Source organism: Tasmannia lanceolata, unplaced genomic scaffold, assembly GCF_043159265.1.
Source record: "Tasmannia lanceolata isolate RefF3 unplaced genomic scaffold, GAP_Taslan_0.1 ptg000015l, whole genome shotgun sequence".
Lineage (NCBI taxonomy): Eukaryota > Viridiplantae > Streptophyta > Magnoliopsida > Canellales > Winteraceae > Tasmannia > Tasmannia lanceolata.
In genome coordinates, this window is record NW_027518692.1 from 45,828,640 (window position 1) to 45,849,005 (window position 20,366).

Sequence of the window (20,366 nt, forward strand, 5' to 3'; positions counted from 1 at the left end):
ATCCAAATCAGCTTGACATGTACAAAGATCAATTCAAAGCATCAATACCTTCAGTGACATGTAAAAGAATATTTTTTTTTTTTAAAGTACCGTGTAAAAGAAAATATGCAAGCATTTCAAATAATTGTTAAGAACTCGGAACTCATCCGAATTAGCTCGATCTCAAGGTTGCTCACAAGTTGACCACATAATGTACTACACAAACTAGACATGAAAGATGAAGCTCTTAAATTCCAAATTTTACTTTAGAAAGAAACTCAAAGGGATCTAATAGAATATCAATGTGAAAGAATCCATCTCATACTAAACATACAACTCAAATCCATCTCATACTAACTATTGAAGAGTTTAGACATGAAAAAACATACATAACTGAGCATACTCCACTGGCAATGCAACCAGATAAACTGCATTTAAGGACTACATGGTTGTATACAAAATAAGGATGTCTGAAGTCATTATTAATAGGCAACATTGAAATGGAATGTCCTTCAGTAATTTCGGAAATTTCCGGCATTTTTTCGGCCGAAACATTCACATGAGTCATGTGACAGCTTTAACCGTCCAAAACATTCACACGAGTCATGTGACAACTTTAACGGGTGCAAGAAACCCATTTGGGGGAAGAAAAACTCCTCTCATCTCATCCCCTCACCTCCCCATTCTCTTCAATCTGCATTTATTCTAGGCATTATAGCGTTTGAAATGAAAGAGACTAACATTTTTATGAGATTAAACCATAGTAACCTAGAACTTCGGTGACTTGGCACAAGAATGGGTGTGCAGTGTGTGTGTGTGTGTGTGTGTGTGGTTCATGGGGTTAGGAAGTTTTTTATCCTTTTTTATTCTACAGAATATATATATATATATATATATATATATATATATATATAATGTATGAAGTAAATTATTGAAATGTATACTGATTAATTTATAAACAATAATACACAATACAATTTCATAATGTTAAGACTTAAGATCTTGTTTGTAGACACACATTGCATGAAGTTTTTCCCATCATGACGACACGTACCAACACAGACTTAATTGCGGACAAGTGTCGACACAGACCAAGGCACTGCCATCCATTTCCGCAAGTAAAGTTCCCCTTTTTTTCAATGTATTTTGACTTTGCATTTTAAGTGGGGCTAAGTAAAGTCTCTAGCCTTTTATTTATTTCGTATATTTGGCATGCTTTTTCAGTTTTTCTCATATAAAAGGTCTCTAGCCAGAAGAAGAAAGGTGAAGGGGACGTTCTTCAGTTGAGTTCTTCTTCTTCTATATTTCTTTCCTTTTCTTCTTTTTTCCCTTTCTTTTTTTGTATTATTTCTTTCTTCTTTCTTTTCCTTCTGACTGTGTCCCCATTTCTGGATTTTGAGGGATTGTTGTGTCCATGTCAACACGCAACACTTGTTCTGTGTCCACATAGCATAGCTAAACTACATAAAACAGTAATGTAATGAGATACATCGGTTCTCCAAAGTCAAATACAACATATCACTAGAGTCAAAATAAAATGCAACACTAGCACATAAAAAAGATCCAATGCATGTGAGAGGTAGATAACTCCAAAATCGAGCATCCAATTAACCTGCAATCACAATACACACATGAGCACACAGAGGAAACCTAAGACGCCCACAGTTCAAAACCACAGAACAAAAAATGAATCACCACAATTGCATCACAGAAGCACTATTATCAGTTGTGAAGGAATTGCTTAGTTGGCTTTAGAATAGGGGGTCTCCTCACCAAATGACAAGGCAATGCATGCATCCTCGTCTTCTAGAACCTGTGAGAGGAAACTGATGAATGCTAACCCAGCTTTGATGTAGAGTGGGGTGATGGACTCGATGAAGCACCACATTGGGCAAGGATGGGGTTCACTAAAGATGCCTCCTCATGCCAAAGTGGAGTTTGAGAGTTAAATTCATCACCTTCTCACAATTAAGATGTTGTTTCCATCACATCTTTTTTTTTTTAATTGCAATTTCCATCACATCTCATATATAGCCTTGGAACCATATCATCTATAATAGGTGCCTCAAGATTGGCATCCCGCTTTTAAAGATCCTTTCTCGAAAGTTCCTTAAATTCTCAACAACAATCATATGTTGGAGTGAATGAAACCAATCTCCTAAACATAATAAATTAACAAACTATGACCAGAAATTTTAGGGAAAGATATATATTCGCCCTTTGTTTACTTGGGACAGCCCCACGAGTGTAAAAGAGTAGGAAGAGAGAGAAAGAGAGAGAGAGGGGGGGGGGGGGAGGAGGATGTACACTGGAATGGGCTGTCCCAAGTAAAAAAAGAAATATATCACTTCCCAAAATTTATTGCATGTTCATTGCTGCCTTTATCGTTCATATTTTGACTATTTTTTCTGTTCTCCTAATTTTTTTTACATTGTACCTAAAAACCCAGGCTTCTGCCCCCAAACCATTACCAACATTCCCATCTTCTTTCCTAATAACCAGCCTCCACAGCAGAAGAATAGAAATTCATTTAAAGCCCTTAAATCATAAACATTCAATAAGAATCACCTAACAAAAGCTACAGTTTCGATGTATCAGATACTCAACTCAACTCAACTAAGCCTTTGTCCCAAACTAGTTAGGGTTGGCTAATGGATCCTCTAGAAAATTTTCATGAAGAACGTGAAAGAATCTACCCAGCTCAAATTGACTAAGTCTAATCCTGACACTAGTTGGGTTCGTCTACATGGATCATTTTCTTCCATTCTCTCCTATCCAAGGTCATGTTCTCTGTTATGTTCCTAGCCATCAAGTCTTTCCTCATTGTTTCTACCCAAGTTGTTGTCGGTCTACCCCTTCCTCTTTCTACCCAAGTTTCGATGTATCAGATGGTTTTTTTTTTTTTTTTTTTTTGAATGGTATGCATCAGATGTTTTTGTTCCTGAACAAACAAGAATTGATACCAAAATCTTACTAAACTTGGACGACAACAGAATTTTGCTACCTAAATGAAGCAATAACGCTTGAGATATTTGATGATGAAATGACAGCGTAAGGGTGAACTTGAATAATCAACAAAGTATAAAGTTCATACCACATCAATCCAACAACAACCGTAAACAAAATAGTTGAGATGAGTTCTTGAGCAAAACGTGTTGATCTGCTTGATGCTTTAGGGTCAACCTAATCAGTGAAAACCAAAAGCAGAATACCATAAGCTTGAGATGTAGAGTATAAATAGAATACCACAGTGAAATAGAGTAAAAATAAAATCAACTTTCGTTCTATTGTTGATGGTTGTATCCAAAACACAACTAGATTAAAAAATATTCTTCCTAGCAGACTTCTTACCATCACAACATGCAATGGCTGCTTCTCAGATATCCCAGGACTCGAGAAGGGTTCATCCATGTTTCCTGTTGCACGCTGCTTCAGTTCTTGTAGCTATTTGTAAACAATCACAGATCAGTTTCAGCAACTACTGACTATAGTCAAATCTAGTTCTAAATTTTTTAAAAAAAGGTACTTTAATTATAAAAAATGAAAAGAGGTGGCAAATTTAAAATGAAAGAGATAATAAATTTGAATTTTACGTAAATGTGTAAGAAATGCATCATTCAAAAAAATGTGTAAGAAATACAAGGCAAATAGATACAAGAAAACATATAATTGGAAGACAAGGCATGTAAATCTTCTGATGCAAAATTTCATTGTTTCAAAATATTAATATAAATTTTCAGGTAAACACTCCTTATAAATATTGTTTTACTTTTTCTAGCAATGGAAAATGAAAATCCCAGTAGGTGTGGCTATTGCAAGGAAAGTTTGAGTGACTATGATTTCATGTTAATCGGATTAGTCCCTCAAAATTTAATGCTATTTAAACCACTTGGCAACTATACTAAAGGACCATAGCCCATTCAGGATATTCACCGAAATCCAAGTCAAGATATGGTGTTTGTAACCCTTATGAGATTCTCTACTTTACGAGTGATCTAGATCCATGCTCGTGAGATTTTGTTCATTTTTGTCAATTCATTGTTGTGAGATATTCTCGTTCAGTAACTTCATAAGATCCCAGTATGTCGTTAATTACCATAGTGTATGTCGCTAATTCCTAGTGTACTGATTACGATCCATGGGTTGGGATTTTCCCATCATATTCCTACTATCCCAAGTAGCCATTCAAACCTAGGCTCTGATACCAAATTGATGTAAATCCATTCAAAGAAGAAAAGAAGGGGGGAAAGAATGGAAAAGGAATGACTACGAGAAAAGGGGAACGGAGGAATGTTCATAGCCAAGAGCAAGAGAGAGAAATGATAGTTAATCAAGATCAAGAATGAGAATGATTATGAAAGAATTGATAATCAAGATCAAGAACAAGAAAGATTATAATCAAGAAAATTTACGATCAGGAAGACCAAGATCACGAAAGAGGGGTGATGGGAGTAGAAAATGAGGGCAGTTATGAACCCTACCGTAAGGGGTGAAGAAGGAAATGGGGAAAATGGAAAAGGAGAAATGAGACTAGAAGTCTAGAATATGGATGTGAAAAGTGAGAAGGTTAAGAGAGCGTCAGCTTATAATCCCAACCATGGAGAAAGAAAGAGAGAACGAAAGAAACAAAGAAAAAAATAAGAGTTTAAGGGTAGAAGGTAGAAAGTGACTTGATATGAAGCTCAAAATCTTTATTCATTCCATCATTGCATAACATAAAAGAAAAGTGTCACGTGGCTATATATATATATATATATATATATATATATAAAAGAAAAGTGAGCTAGAAAGTTCTAAAATTCTAAACAAAAACCTAACACTTTTGGACTAAAGTACCCTCCAATGACTTAAAGACTCCATCCACTTAAAATTTTTGTAATACATGAGTGGGGCCTATTTCAAACAGTCATAACTAAAAGAATTTAAGTGATTTTAATGGGAAAAAACTACTACCCATATGACATAAAAATACTTAAATAACACTGTAAAAACTAACTATAACTTTTTTAGCATTAATGATTGGCTCCATCTTCTTAACTCATTGATTCTCCATGGCATCTTGGATGGTCCCGCATCATCCCCCTACTTCAGGGTATGCTGCTTTCTATTATTTATTTTTTGAATGGTAATAGGATATGTTGCTTTCTTAGACAACATAAATGTGCGCGGATACCAAATAATGCGGAAGTGATGTTAGAAAGAGAAAAATCAGTTGCGGAAGGCAGTTTTTTATTTCTAAAGGAAGAAATCGATCATCCAAAGACTAGAATTCAGTTTTTGCATTTGACAAGTAGTTCAAGAAGAAAGATGTAAGGGTACATGTGAAACCCTAGAAATTCATGAAATAAATCAATTTTGTTTGCTACAACTCTCAAATAAAACTTCAATAATAAAAAAAAACTAGTCAAAAAGTCCCCATTAGATCAATCTTTGCCTTTATTTATACGCTTACAAACTTTTAAAAGAAACCCTGAAACAACTTCTACTATTTAAAGGTAATTGCACAAAAATAGACTCCTAAATCCATAAGGGAATAAACAAGAAAAAAATGAAAACTAAAAATAAAACTTGCTAAAAAATAATTAAGCTACTACTACCCCGTGTGACCCATCGACCGATATTTAGAATAGTTGATCGAGGACCAATTCTCTCAATCAATGATTTGGCCTTTTGATTGATGATAAGGCCTATTGATTGAATTGTTGCCTAAGTCACAAATCTAATTCTGGTTCAACTCCTTCAATCTCTGGGATTTGTCCTCGACCTTTGGACGCCTAAGAAATTCAAAAAATCCCCTTCAACTTGTTCTACATCACTATCCTTGGAATTGTGTGAACTATATCGATGAGATGATCGGACGGATCAATGTTCAGAATTTGTTTTCTAGCCTGTTAGGCGTTTAGCTAATGACTAGAGAAAGGGGACGGAAGACTCAATATGCAAAGTTTCAAGTTTCAATTTCGATATGTGTTTCAGTCGTGAAGGAATTGGAAACATGTTGGTTTCGGATAGAAATTTCGATAAAGATATTGTAAAACAATGGAAAATTATGGAAAGTGACTATTATGTTAACTTTAAGAGGAGTGGCAAAAGCAATATAATGCAGTGGTTTTTTCTTTCTACGCTTTTTTCTCTTTCGTCCTTTTTTATCTGAAAGACGATGAGTAGAAGAAATGAAGGGAAAAAATCAATGATCGATGGTTGCCTTCCATCTCAGTAGAGGCAGAAGCTCTAGGTGTGTATCATGTCTGAGATCCTTAAATAAAACCACTTTTTTTTGCCATCCCGAAATACAACATGTGCCCCCATGTCACAACCCCCTCTACCTAATCCCTACTGCAGGTGGTTCAACCCCTCAATAATGAATCTCATTCCTTTTTTATTACGAGTTACCACTTCTTGTGGTTGTGGGTATTTGTGCATCTTCCTTTTACTGAACATAACTAACCAGCATTCTGCGATTGAAGATTGTAGATAATTTTAGGAGATCGTCAATATTCACAAGTAGTGCCACGCTTAAAAAGGTACTACTACTAAAACTTGTTTTCTAATAATTAAAGCAATGTGCAAACTACACCTTAGAAACTAAAATAACTATGGAAAAAGAGCAAACCATCTCATAGTTTAAAACAATCACATTACAGAGTATGTGCAACAAAATGCAATGTAAAAACAATGTGACAAAAGTATGGTTGGTTGCACAAATGCTAGGCATTCGTTGGATTTCAAATGCCAATGAATGCCGATTCCTTGTTTGGTTGCCAATATTGCATTGAATTCCATTTGACTCCCCAAAACATTCCAGAGTCCACACATCATTATTGCTTTTTTGCACATATGGAGCCCATGTGGCACTAATGTCCCCTCTACTCATCTTCCAACCAAATTCTACCAAAATTTTAAATTTTTGGTATAAGAATAGTGGAAAAAGTCTTGTCTTTTCTATCTTTCTCTCTCTTCCCTATCTCTCTATTCACTCTCTTTTTTTGGTAATGACACCCCTACCTTTTCCACTACGCACTGAGAGAACTGCCGCTGAGAGAACTGCCGTGCAACCAAACACTACTTACCACTATTCTACTATTCTTCTAGACAGATCAAATGCTTGTCTCATCCCTTTTGATTTCTTATTCTACTACTCTCCGAGCCGCCCCCACGCAACCAGACATAGCCTAAAGCATGAATTTAAATTTCAGTTTCTGTTTCGATCGCTACCGAAACCGATTTTTTTTTCAAATTTCGGTCAAAATGACCAAATTTCGACAGAAATCCGAAATTTTCAGATTTCGGTCCCAACCGAAATTTCGGATTTTGGCCGAAATTTTAAAGCATAGCCTAAAGCAAAGTGCAAACTACACCCTAGAGACTAAAATAACCAGGGGAACAAGCAACCATATCATTGTTTAAAACATTCACATTAAAGAGTATATGCAACAAAATGCAATGTAACAAAATTTTGAAAGAAGAGACAACGAGAAATAGGATGGGAAAGTTGTATAGAGGATTAAGATTCCTAAAGCTAGGAATGAAGAGCATATAAAGATGAGACAATGAAGATCAAATTCAGATCAAGACAACGGTTACCAGTGTAGGGAGACTGGAAGGCTTTCCGGACCGGTCATCTGGAAGATATTCTGCTAAGCCATTAGTGACAACAAGAGCTCGAAGATATTCAGCAACTCCTTTACTATCTACAGCATGATCTCTTTGTTCAAAACGCCTGATAACGGATTCAGGGCTGCCAAAAATAAAAGAACAGTATAAGATGAATCCCCAAACTGTTATGTACTTAAATATCTTACATCAGTTACAGGAACATATGAAACATAATGCCCTTACCATATGTTGCAGCATGAAGTGTGGAATCTTCTCACCCACTTCAGGGGATGTGAAAACATTGGAGAACTTTAGAAATAAGGGACCTTCTCATGATAGATAGATACAGACAATAAAAGGAAAACTGAGACATTCAAATCTACAGAAGCTTTAGGTACAAGCTTCAGGCAAGCTAAGCAAAAATGGAGGATCATCATAGATTTAGCCTTAGCTTAAGCAGTAGTACCCCAAGATACTAAGAGGTATGTCTAAGGAGCTCCAAAAGTTTTCTTTTCACCTAGGTCCTTTTGGCACAGGATGCTGGGTTGTTCTTTTGTTTATATAATGATTTTATTGACCGCATATAGTCATGTGATCTTTGGAATATATGGCATCGGTCAATTGGAACAAGTGAGAAAAATATTTGTGGTTGAATCGCATCCTTCTCTATCTTATGGGCATCTAGAGAGTGACAGTTTTTTCCAATGTTTATGCAGATTTTAGGACCATAATCAGTGGTGCAATTCTGTAATGTCAATGAGGCCAGCTTTCCAACATTGTTTATCAATGGGACAATTATTGGTGGACTAGATTGGGAGTATCGAGTTTAAAAGCACATAGTCAAGCAAGAAATATCTAGGAGGTCCCATCTAACGGCCAATAGATGAGAGGGCAATAGGCGGACCCTTAACCATGGTGTGTTTGAAGGCATCCATTTTGCTAAACATCGGTATATGATGAAAGCGAAGGTTCATCCTAGTCAGTTATTCTTTGCAATAACTACATGGATCATATTGTCTTCTTTTTGTAGGATAAATATCCATTGGGAAGTAATTCTGACAAATAAACAAGCTAACTTTGAAGCTGAAGTTGTTGACTCAGAAATGAGAGCTTTCATTTCTTTTCACTTGGCAATATATGTATGATATATGAACACTCTCCCTTTTCTGGGAATACAGGAAAATGCCTACAGAATAAAACCTCCAAACTTGGGAATGATAAAATCATGGAGACCATCCTAAGGTCCAATTTTTAGGTGTCTTAAGTCCCTTAAGCAATGTCATTTGGTTTCTTTAAGTTATAGGTGTTTAAAATGGGGCCCACAAGCGTATTACGAAAATTTTAAGCGATAACGGCATTTAAGTCATTTGTAATTAATCACTTAAGTTAGTAAGTGACCTCAGGGACCCACCTTGCAAATTAAAAGAAGTCATAGTAATCTATTTGTGATGGGAAATGTCCATGTAACAGGAGTCGTAAGTCATCATGAGTTTGAGTTGCATTGAGAGTTTTATTTCAAAACGAAAAGTAGTTTATTTGCAGTAAGATTAGATAAAGTTCATGTAAAGATAGAATAAGAGTCCCGATTAGTTTTACAACAAGGATTAAGAGTCTTTTTTTCAATTTTCAATTGGCTTGCATAGCTTATAAATATGAAAGACCTAGTGGCCCTGAAAAAAATTGAATATTAATAAAAATTGATATTTTCTCATGTTGATTGTGTGTGATGTCTTTTTTGAAGTGTGATGTTTCATATCCTAAGGTGTGATACCTAAGAGAACTCTGGTGTGACTCTGGGTTAGTTTTCAATCCATATGCTTGTCATTTCTTATTCTTTTCTCCTCTTTCTTTATTTCTTTTCTCCGTAGTTTCAAAACTCTCTCGCGTCATCATGAACTCCCCCAAGTCGACTCCCTTTTACCTTAGTTGTGTTATTGTCCGAGTCCACGATTTGCCCAAAGTCAATCAAATCTCTAACTCTCCCGAGTTATGACTGTGTCAACCGAGTTCTCAGTCGTATCAATCGGGTATTCAACCGCATTGTCCCTAGTCAACTAGGATTTGCTTTGGCCGTGTTTTGACCCACATCCACGTTTTGAAACAATTCTTTTCTCTTATCTATGCTCCAAAGCGTTTGCAACTTCCGACCACCATAACCACCCTCTTTACCTTCCCTTTTCCCCTTTTCCATATTCTCTTTTGCCTTACCTTCCTATGTCCCCTTTCCACCTTCCCTTTATGGCTTTACCCATTTTCCCTATTCTCTTTTGCATTCCCTTTTCCCCTATCCACATCCATTTTCCATCATTCACTTTCCTTTTGCATATCATTTACAACCGAAACCAACATACCCTCTCCACTTTTCTCTTTCGCTTTCCATATTACAATCTCTTCCCTAAATAACCTATAAACCACTCAACTACTCATTGTGTTGCATTGATTCTTTGGCCCCTATGCTGAATCCGTGTCGACACGTCTCCACACACGAATCGGACATGGATTCGTTTTGGACACACCCGGATTATTGGAGTAGCCATGACCCATATGGAACCCATTCATCATTGTCCCTTTTAAAATGTGAATCTTGTATATTTTCCCTTCAAACGTGTTTTCTTCTTAACTTCTTTTTATGAAAGCACAACCCATACTCTTTCAATAAAAACACTAGCGCCTTGTTTCTTCAACTCTCTTAATAAAACCTCTAACGCCTCGACCCTCCACCCTCAAATTTTTCATGAATACGCTTTATTTTATTTTATTTTAAATTTTATTTTAAATTTTTAAAATTTTACTTTATTTAAAATTTACCGAATCCACAAATCCTACTTTTTGGGGTTTGCCGAATCCAACCCCTCGAATCCGTGTCGGATCCCAACACACGAATCCGAATCCATGCAACACGGACTGCTCAAGAACCAATCTTTATTAATTTTTCTTCCCGTATGACCAATATTTATCGATTTTTACCCTTTCTTTACATTCTTTACCTATTCTTTATATGTCCATGCATTTAACTCTTTTGAACCTTTCTTCAACCTTTCAAGAATTCATGAAACCCCTATCAGTTTCGACCATCCTACATCATACAATCTACTAAATACACTCCATGGAACATTTAAAATTTTCAGTGGTAAAAGCAACAGATGTTTGCCATGTCCAAAGTGCATAAATAAACACTCGAATGTGAAAAAGAAAAAAGAAGATGAGAGAAGAAGACCTGTGCTTGTTGAGCTCAGCCAAGAGAGCGTTCTGCTTTGCGGCATCCTTAGGATTCGCATCAGCCTCAGCAATAAGACGTTCCAATCTCTTCTCCTGCCGCCAAAACGGCCACCAACTAAACCACTCCGAAATCGCAACCTTATCAAATCCTTTTCTCAAAGTCCCCAACACTCCAATTAGAAACACCACTAGGGGAAATTTCCCCTCCTTTTTCCGTTTCTCCATCGAATTATCAGATTCCGCTACAAAACCTTCTCCAGATATAACATCTCTAACCGCCTCAGCCTCTACACCAGCCTCAGGCTCAGTCCTCGAGCACTTGTCTACAAATTCTTCAGAAAAACCTAAGCGTTCTTGCCTTTCAATATCCGAACATAAATCATGGCCAGAGAAGCCAGATTCTGCAGTAGAATTCGCGCTTTCCGGCAGCAATGCACAGGCGATAAGCCTCAGAGGGCGGTGAGAACGGGAGGAGAAAAGAGAGGTAGATGAATTAGAGTGATTGTAGAGAGAAAAATGATGGCGTTTAGATGAGAGTTGAGGAGGAGATGAAGGTCTGTATAGAAGAGACGCTTGTAGAGTAGACATGGCCACGAAGGTGGAGAGGAGAAAGGAAATTAGGGTTTTCTCCTCTCTAGGGTTTTCTTCTCTTCCCCTCTCTCTCTCTCTATCTCTGTGAGAGGGAGCAAGATGGAGAAGGAAGAAGAAATACGCTGAAATTCTGTATTTGGTTCTTAATAGCCACACGATTGGGTCAGAGAGAGAAAGGGAAGATAGGATTAGAACTGAGCCTTATCGCGATATTGCAAATATTGGCGCCCTCTGTAAATAAAGATTTTTACTTGGTTGACTCGTTGAGAGAGAGAGCGAGAGAGTTTAGGGTATCGGACGCCATAGATTTGTTGGGTGTGCAAGTAACCTCATATTCTCTTCCATGTAAAAGAAAATAATTCCATTTCAGATTTCTTTTCCAGGTTTGTAGGTTTGTAATTCCATTTTAAATGAGCTGGCCAAACACTGGAAAGTAAAAAAATTCTGAATTGTTTCATAAGGACTGGGAAATTATATATTCGTCCCCCTTTTGTTACTCTGGCCACCCCTTGTAGTGTAAAAGAGAAATTATATATTAGAGGGTTGGCCCAGGTAAGAAAAGGAGACCAATATATCACTTTCAAAAATATAGTGGGCCCATCTCATTGGATGATCCAAGCCATTCATTTGTTGAGCCACAGCGTGAATAGGCTGGACCGCACTAATAATGTGATCCTAACCCTTCGATTTGTAGAGGCTCGTCTGAAAGTTAAGATCTTCGATGGAGATGATTTACGAGGTACAGCGTATCTATGTCGCAGCGCAACAAAGGCACAGCCTATTTACGTTGTGGCCCAACAAATGAATGGTTTTGATCATCCTATGAAGTGGGCCGACTGTGCTTTTTTTAACAGAAAAAAAAAATTATTGGACTTCACTTGCACACATCATATTAACTATTAAGTCAGTTGTCATTATTATTTTTCCTATAGAAAATTTTCAATGGAGTTTGGGCCATTAGATCAAAGCGATTGTGCGGCTACGCATCTCCATCAGATGACTGGTATGGATCACGTGAATTGGCTCGATAATGATATATCGCTTGATAAGAGATCTGGTGGAGTGTTGAATTCATACTTTATTCATGAAAAGTACAAAGAAAATAACGTCTACTACATGACACACAAAAATTGCTCCAAACTTCGTAGGAGAAGAGAAACGTGTTGCTCAACAATTTGAGAGAAACATAATATTTTACTGTAAAATAATTACAGAATTTGTCCATATTAATGGTAATAAATCACCCGTGTTTGATGCTTGTTTTCAAAAGTACCCAAAATCCGTAATTTCTCTCTTTCTGATGCTTGTTTTCAAAATTACCCAAAATCCGTAATTTCTCGAGACTATCACACGCATTCCCTACTTTTCTCAGTGGCTTTACCTGATTTTCCTATCATGCAGTAGTTGAAGAGCTTTAAGCGTAATAGGTTATTTCCAAAAATCTTTGTGAAAATAATGTCATCTTTGAATTCCATCTTGACATGTGTCTTACTAAGGATCGCTCAATGGGAACCATCCTCCTCCGCGGCATGACGAAAGGAGGTCTTTACTATGGTTTTAAATTTCGACCGAAATCCGAAATTTCTGACCGAAATCCGACCGACACCGAAATGACCCAAAACCGAAACGGTCATTTATTTCGGCTGAAATTTCGGAATTTCGGTCGAAATTTTGGTTTTTCCGAAATTTGACCCAAAAAATCTGTTTTTTTTTATATTAAATTAATATTTCACCGAAATTTCAACCAAAATTTAATATTGAATAAAATATTGAATTTGGGTTTTGTACCAGATTTCGACCGAAATTTTGAAATTTCAGAGTCCGAAACCGGTACCGAAACCGAAATTTTAAACCTTGGTCTTTACCTGATTTCATCTCCTCGGTCCTCAAATAAAGCTAGTGGTTACACCTTTGTTGGCAAACGTGTCTCTGTTAGTGTTCGATACAATATGAACACCGGCAACAGATCTTAGCGATTCAACATTGAGAAAATCACAGATAACAATATGGAATAAATTGAAATGAGAAAAAGACATACCGGAAGCCATGAATCTTGTTTTTCTTTCTCTTAAGGTTTCTCTTTGCTACACAATAGTCGGTGATGGGGACCGGTTTCCTTTCTCTTGAAGCGTGGATTCTCAAAGTTTGGAAACAAATTCGTTGTGTGCAAATAGGACCCAAGAGTTCTTTTTATAAGCGTTTGTGGGAAGAGATGTGACTCCCCATCGCACCGATCCCTCTGCCCAAACGTCTCTTTTAAACGTTTATACCTTTTCACATAAAGTCTTTTCATTAATAATTTTTCACAAAAGTAATTAACTAACCAAATGATCTTGACCATCGATCTTGCAAAAGCCACATCCACCGTTAGGATTATTTCCTAACAGTCTCAGCAGATAGCATCGCGGCGTTGGCCACCCATCTCAAATTCAAGGCAACTCTAACCAAGAGGTCACCTCTTGATTTACAAAAATCTGCTAAACAAGTCTCTTAAATCCAAGACTCCAGCACCTACATCAACAAGGTGTTAATAAAAAAAAGGGAAAACTACAAGAAACCCCCTAAATGAAAACGGATCTACAAGAATCAGCTTCCTGCTCGACCGCCTCTCACTCCTGGATTTTGCCCCTCATGTCAACTCGGTAAAATTCATCTGCTTCTGCATTAGTCTTCTTCGACGTGATCGGCTCAGTCTCTTGAGTTAATCTTTTGTGATCCCTGGAGTCGGCTCCCTTTGTTTCTAATTCTAGTTATAAATATTACGTACATTTTTTTGACAATTTTAGTAAGGTCAGATGGATTTATCCACTAGTTAATAAATCTGATGTCATTCGTACTTTTATACATCTTAAATCTCATGTTGAAACGTTACTAGAATGTAAAATAAAATTCCTTCACATAGATGGTGGGGGTGAGTACCAGAAACTCAATAAACTCATCCTAAACTGTTGGATTCTCAAATACAAAGCACTCAAACCCAATCCTTAAGAACAGATGGATTCTCAAATGCAAATCTAGCAAAGCTTATCCCATCAATGTTTGCTTCTCAAAAGTTGTGAAAAATTTACTTCCGCCATTTTACAAAGGACTATACAATACACCAAGGTATTCAGACTAGTATATCAATGCAAGATTAGAGCAACCATTACTGCGAAGTTCAAATATCAACATAGAGTAAAAAAAGGTCTGATGGAAAATGGTACAGCTAAGTGTTTAATGGCTTGTAGTGCAAAGAGAAAAAAATAATATGTCAAAGGCCATGCTTGTGCTGAAACCTTATATAGTATCTGTGATTCTGAAGGCATATATCAAGGATTTAACACATTGTTTAAGAATTCCAAAATCCGATACATATTATTATACCATATAGATTTGTTTTTTGTTTCTGTTGCCAGACTAAGAAAAAGAAATGTACTGGGCAAAAATATATCAGCATGAAATACCATATTGTGAAGAATAAAGTGTAAACCAAGAGATTTTATATGGTGTAAGGCCTTACAACAATACGGTAGGGGTACTGCCCTTGATATTTGATCCAACAGCAGCTCACTTTTTGAGGAGCTGCTGTTGGATCAAATGTCAAGGGTGGTACTTCCACAGTACAAAGGCCTTATTGTTGTAAGGCCTTACACCATATAATTTCTCGTAAACCAAATTCTCCAATGCAGATAACAGGTTAGCTTAACTAAAAGGAACCATTACTAGTAAAGAAATGTGTTGGGTATTAGGACAATCAGCCCACAGTGGATAACTAAAGGTCCAATCCAACTGAACATTGGAGCGAAGAGCTCCACAATGGTCTCTGCCTTATGTAAGTCTGTTTTCTTTGGCACATCAGCTTCCCCATACAAGGGGCACAGGTCATGATTAATACAAGGATGCAGGAAGTCTTGAAAGAAAAGAGATAAAATAGTTTACTGATATTGAAGCTTCCAAAAGCCTACAAGACAAATTGGAAAGTCACAGGACATATGGCACAAAATACATGAAGTCCTCCATAAATCTAAGAACACAGCATCAGCAAAACAAATCATCACAAAAAAACAAAGACCCCTTCCATTAAAAAAACTACTCTCAATTGCTAACAGCAATTCCAATCTACTGCATATATTCATTGTACCAGAGACAAAGGCAGACAAGATGATGAACCAGTGAAAAGGTGTGAAAGGAGAAACCCAAAATATCTCAATTTCTCAACACCCACTTGAAAATAAAAAGAAAGAAAAAGAATGCCCTACAAAAGACATGCTGAGTTGTGTAAGCGCTCTTAAAGATAGGCCATAGACTATCCATGGTTTCTCAGCAAAAGCATTTTAAATTGGTTAGATAATCACAACCATAATAAGATACTTCTATTTTTCTATGCGGAAGGCTTGAGATACTCATCCAAATCCATCATTTGGGTTCTGTCTATAGTTGCAGCATCAATTACAACTGTTTATTCATTGGAGTATAATACCAAATCCATCATCATCCATAGCCTGGCCTACAACAACTAAAAGCCATGGATGATGATGTAGCACATTGCATATATATCAAGCCATTTCTCATTTAGAAATTCAATAATGTAACAAACTAAGAAATTTTTATAATATCATACACAACCATAGTAAGGAATTTCATTTCCATTTTTTCTTCTTGACTTACTACAAAAAAACCTTGTTCATTTGTGGTTGTTGTAATTCAGGTGTTCCTACATCATGATATGATACACCCGATTTTCTTGTGTGGGCTCAACCTTCCATTATCATCCTTCGTATCTTGCAGTTTTGCTTGTCTGTATGGGTGGAAAACTGGGATTTTTTTATTTTTTTTTGGGCGCTTGAAAGTTGCCTGCAATGAAAGTTCAAAATTGTAGCACTATGCAATATAAATTTCATCTTCTGTGATGTACTGCCATATCTTCTATGCATAGTAAAGAATTTTGTTTTACAGACAAAGGCCCATTACATTCTACAAGAAGTCATACACCAAAGATTTTTTTAGCATGCTTAGTGCATTTAGGTTGTGTTCTTGTCAGCTTAATCATGTGAATATAATGAATATAAGTATGACAACTATTTCAGGAGGTTGGGTAATAGTAATCATTTCTGCAATTCATTTGAGTTGTTTTACAAATCCGAATCAACCTGACTAGATGGATATACCTGTTCCATCAAACTCTGATGAAATCTGTTTCTGAATCAGATTGTGATGTTTTAATTTTACTGTGGAGGTCGACGGAGGATGAAGCCCCACAAGTTTGAAGCCAACATACCAGATTGATCTAGTATTTCTTTAATCTCCACAACATTCTCTTCTGTATCCAAGCATTTTCCCTTTTTTCATAGCAGCTTAGATTAAAATTTCTTCGGTTCGCACCGCACACAAATCTATGCATTGTTCTGTTTTTTTAGTTGTATACCGCTGTCAGCTGTCTCCCCCTCCAATGAAGCCCATTTAGTTTAAAGTGTAAACATATTTCCCCAACTCTCCATATCCCTATGGGGAATTTATCCCGATTTTCTTTTCGATGAAGCCTTCAAGTCGTACATTTCACAATTGATAGATTGTAGGTCTCCTGTAATGGCATCTGCTCTGCACTGTTGAGAGTTTTCTTTCATTTACCAGTAGTCATTGCAAGAGCATTTCCCATCCATGAAATGATGAAACCGAATGCCATCCCTTAAAAAAATCTCACGGCTTGTTACTTGCGACATATATTTGGCTGCCGTATGACAATCACTACACACTCTAGTATTCTTTATCACCCTGATAGGGACACTATTCTGAGTACTGATCAGTCCATAAGTAATAGCCAATTTCTCAGTGTGACTAAGCAGTATCTTCTCCTTTTCTACATCATCAAGGTTCTGATCTACGCAATCCAAATTGGGTACATAGCCTAATTTCCTCATTTCCAAAACCAATTGATATAATTCAAAATATATTTCGCCTATATCCGGATGGGGTTCCCCTTCGACAGAAAAAACATGGACTGTATAACTGATTTGTATCCAGCTCCATCCAGGCCTGTTCTTCACCCCTACAACATTCATCATATCTCTCAGATTTTCACCATCTTCCCATCGGTTTTCAGAAGCATATAAATTCATCATCAACAAATAATTTCCAGAATTATATGGCTCTAGTTTGAACAAATATTCCGCCGCAATTTCAGCAAGCTCCAAGTTTTTATGAATTCTACATGCTCCAAGCAGAGCACCCCACACACTAGGATCAGGTTTTAATGGCATGGTTTGTATAAAATCCCATGCTTCATCCAAGTATCCGCCTCGCCCAAGGAGATCAACCATACAAGCATAATGCTCGAGTGTTGGAATTATACCATAATCAGTCCTCATACTGTCAAAATATTTCCATCCATCGTTGACTAAACCAGAATGCCTGCAACCGGAGAGCAGAGCAGTAAAAGTAATACCATCTGGTTGCATTCCTAATCCACACATTTCATTAAAAAGTGAAATAGCCTCCTTTCCCAAACCATGAACAGAAAATCCCATGATCATGGCATTCCATGTGGCTAAATTGGTGTTCAAAATCTTCTTAAAAACTCGATGCGCATTTTTTAAACAACCCGACTTACAATACATGTCAATGAGTGATGTGGCAACAAATATATCTCCATCGAAACCTGTCCTTATTGCAAAGCAATGTAATTCCATTCCCTTCTGTAATGACGCGAGGCCTGCACAAGCTTGAAGCGAGCTAGATATGGTCGCTGAGTTGGGTCTGGATCCAGCTTCCTGCATTTCTATGAAAAATTCCAGTGACTCTAAATAATTTCCATTTTGGGAACAACCAGAAATAAGAGCTGTCCATGAAACCACATTTGGATTGAAGCCCAATTTTTTCAGCTGACGGATCAATACTAGAGCTCTCTCGCTGAGTCCCCACATCGCATACCCATATATTAAACCATTCCATGTGATTAAGTCAGGTTGAATTCCTTCGTTTTCCATCTTGTTCAAGAGTTCCAACGCTTTGTTGAAGTAACCATTATATGCATAACCCGAAATCAAAGAATTCCATACAAAAATATTTCTAGATTTCATATGATCAAAGACTGACTGAGCATTGGCTAAACTACCCTTCTTTACATACATGTCCACCAATGACGTTCCTACATATATGTCACAGTCAAGCCCATTTCTCATTACACAGCCATGAATTTCCATCCCCACACGCAGTGAGCCGAACTCACTAACTGCTTGAAGCATGCTTGTGATGGAACCTGAATTGGGCTTGAAACCTTCATTTTGCATTCTTTGCAAAACTTTCAGGATCCCCTCATAATTTCCACAAAGGGCATGACCCGATATTAGGCAATTCCAAGTTACCAAGTCTGGTTTCGTCTCCGACAATTCCATTTCATCAAAAATCTCCATTGCCTCGTCAAGAAAACCATTAAGAGCATAACCTGAAATCATTGAATTCCACGTGATCAAAGTACGAGTGTTCATCGATTCAAAAACGGTTCTCGCCCGTTCTAGTTTGGAATTTTTAGAGTACATACTGATCAGAGAATTACTTACTAACAAATTTGACATCAATGCGGATCGGATAACATACCCGTGGATTTGCATTCCTTCTTGCAGAGCTCCCAGCCTCCCACAAGCCTGAAGCACTTTGGTGATTGTAAAGCTATCAGCTCCAACACATGAAAATTGCATCTTACGAAACAATTCAAGGATTTTTAACCACAACCCACATTGTGAATTCAGCATAATCACCTCATTCCACAAACGAATGTTTCTAACAGACATTTCACTGAGCATATGGTCTGCATAGTCTATGCCACAACAATTCACATAGAAATTCAACAAAGCACACTTCAAATGAACATCCGAATCAAAACCGTTCTTGATCACACCAGCATGTATTTCTAAACCCAACCCAATATCCATTAACATCGCACAAATCCGCAGAACATCAGCAAGAATTCTCTCTCTAAAAATCAATCCTTTTCTATGTAATTCGCCGAAAGTCTCCAGCAATTCACGCGAACTTCCCCCAACTCTTTCAAATTCTTCTATCAAAGAACTCCAAGAGAGAGAATCTCTCTCAAAACCCATGAAGAAAATAATGGAAGCTGACCGAAAATCACCAAATTCTGTATATAAATTAATGAGTCTGTTTGATGAAGAACCCGAATAATAAACCTCTGCTGTTTTTATGATCTGGGCATGGTTCTGTTTGACTGAATCTAGAGATTTTAAATTCATGAAGTCATCCAAAGCGGGGGTATAAGAGGAAAATCTAAGAGAAGAAAAGGTAGAAGGTGGTCTTTCAAAAGAGGTATCTGTAACTCCATGAACATGAAATATGGTTTTGTTTCTCTTTCCTTTGTTGGTACAAAAAGGGTTTTGAGGGAGGGAAGGGTTGAGATGAAATGGGGTGGTTTTCTCCATGGAAATTCGACCGTTATTACTAGCAGAAGCAAAAGAAGGGAAGAGAGGGGGAATCGGATAGGGGTTTTTGAAGGGAAGTTGATTAGCTTTCTCATGGCCAACGGTCGGATTTTCTTTCTCTTATGAAGTGGATAAGGCATCTACGGTGTTGATTCCTTGGAATGTCTGAAATATAATGTCTGATTGGATGCAAGCAAATGAGGGAAATGATATATTCGCCCTTTTTTTCCCTGGACCACCCCTTTCCAGTGTGAAAAAGTATCCAAAGACAAGGTTTTAAATTTCAGTTTCGGGGGTAATTTCGGTCTCACCGAAACCGAAATTTTAGCTGAAATTCGGTTAAGGCGCTCGAAATGTCGGTTTTTTGGGCCGGTAATTTCAGCTGAATTCTGTAAAGAAATAAAAAAATTATTATTTTATGAAAAATTGTGCAAAAATTTCCAAAATTTACCACAAATTCGGTTTCGATCCTCACTGAAATCTTAAATTTCGGACCTTGGTCAAACACTGATAATACACTAAATCCGGCAAAGAACGCCCTTTAAAATTTACTTATGTAAATGATATTAG

General features: G+C 37.1%; 2 protein-coding genes across 4 annotated transcripts in view; both read right to left on the reverse strand.

The window, feature by feature from the left end:
* The window catches only part of FTSH11 (FTSH protease 11), a 39,519-nt gene extending 27,876 nt beyond the window's left edge, over window positions 1–11,643 (reverse strand). For all 3 annotated transcript variants that reach the window (XM_077356500.1, XM_077356499.1, XM_077356498.1), the window contains exons 1-4: window positions 10,793–11,643; window positions 7,564–7,717; window positions 3,331–3,423; window positions 3,074–3,162 (exon numbers count right to left, since the gene is read on the reverse strand). In XM_077356500.1, the coding sequence (XP_077212615.1) occupies window positions 3,074–3,162; window positions 3,331–3,423; window positions 7,564–7,717; window positions 10,793–11,382 (926 nt within the window). In that variant the 5' untranslated portion in view covers window positions 11,383–11,643. The remainder of the gene's footprint in view (window positions 1–3,073; window positions 3,163–3,330; window positions 3,424–7,563; window positions 7,718–10,792) is intronic.
* A 1,327-nt stretch (window positions 11,644–12,970) lies between these two features.
* On the reverse strand, window positions 12,971–19,864 carry LOC143847579 (pentatricopeptide repeat-containing protein At4g01030, mitochondrial-like). The gene is made up of 2 exons (XM_077356501.1): window positions 13,424–19,864; window positions 12,971–13,314 (listed from the first exon to the last, which is right to left on the reverse strand). The coding sequence occupies exon 1, from the start codon at window positions 19,794–19,796 to the stop codon at window positions 16,989–16,991; it is 2,808 nt and encodes a 935-aa protein (XP_077212616.1). The 5' UTR covers window positions 19,797–19,864; the 3' UTR covers window positions 12,971–13,314; window positions 13,424–16,988.
* Window positions 19,865–20,366: the final 502 nt, after the last annotated feature.

Coding starts and splice junctions, on each gene's coding strand:
- LOC143847579 (XM_077356501.1), bottom strand. CDS start 19,796: ATGGAGAAAACCACCCCATTTCATCTCAACCCTTCCCTCCCTCAAAAC.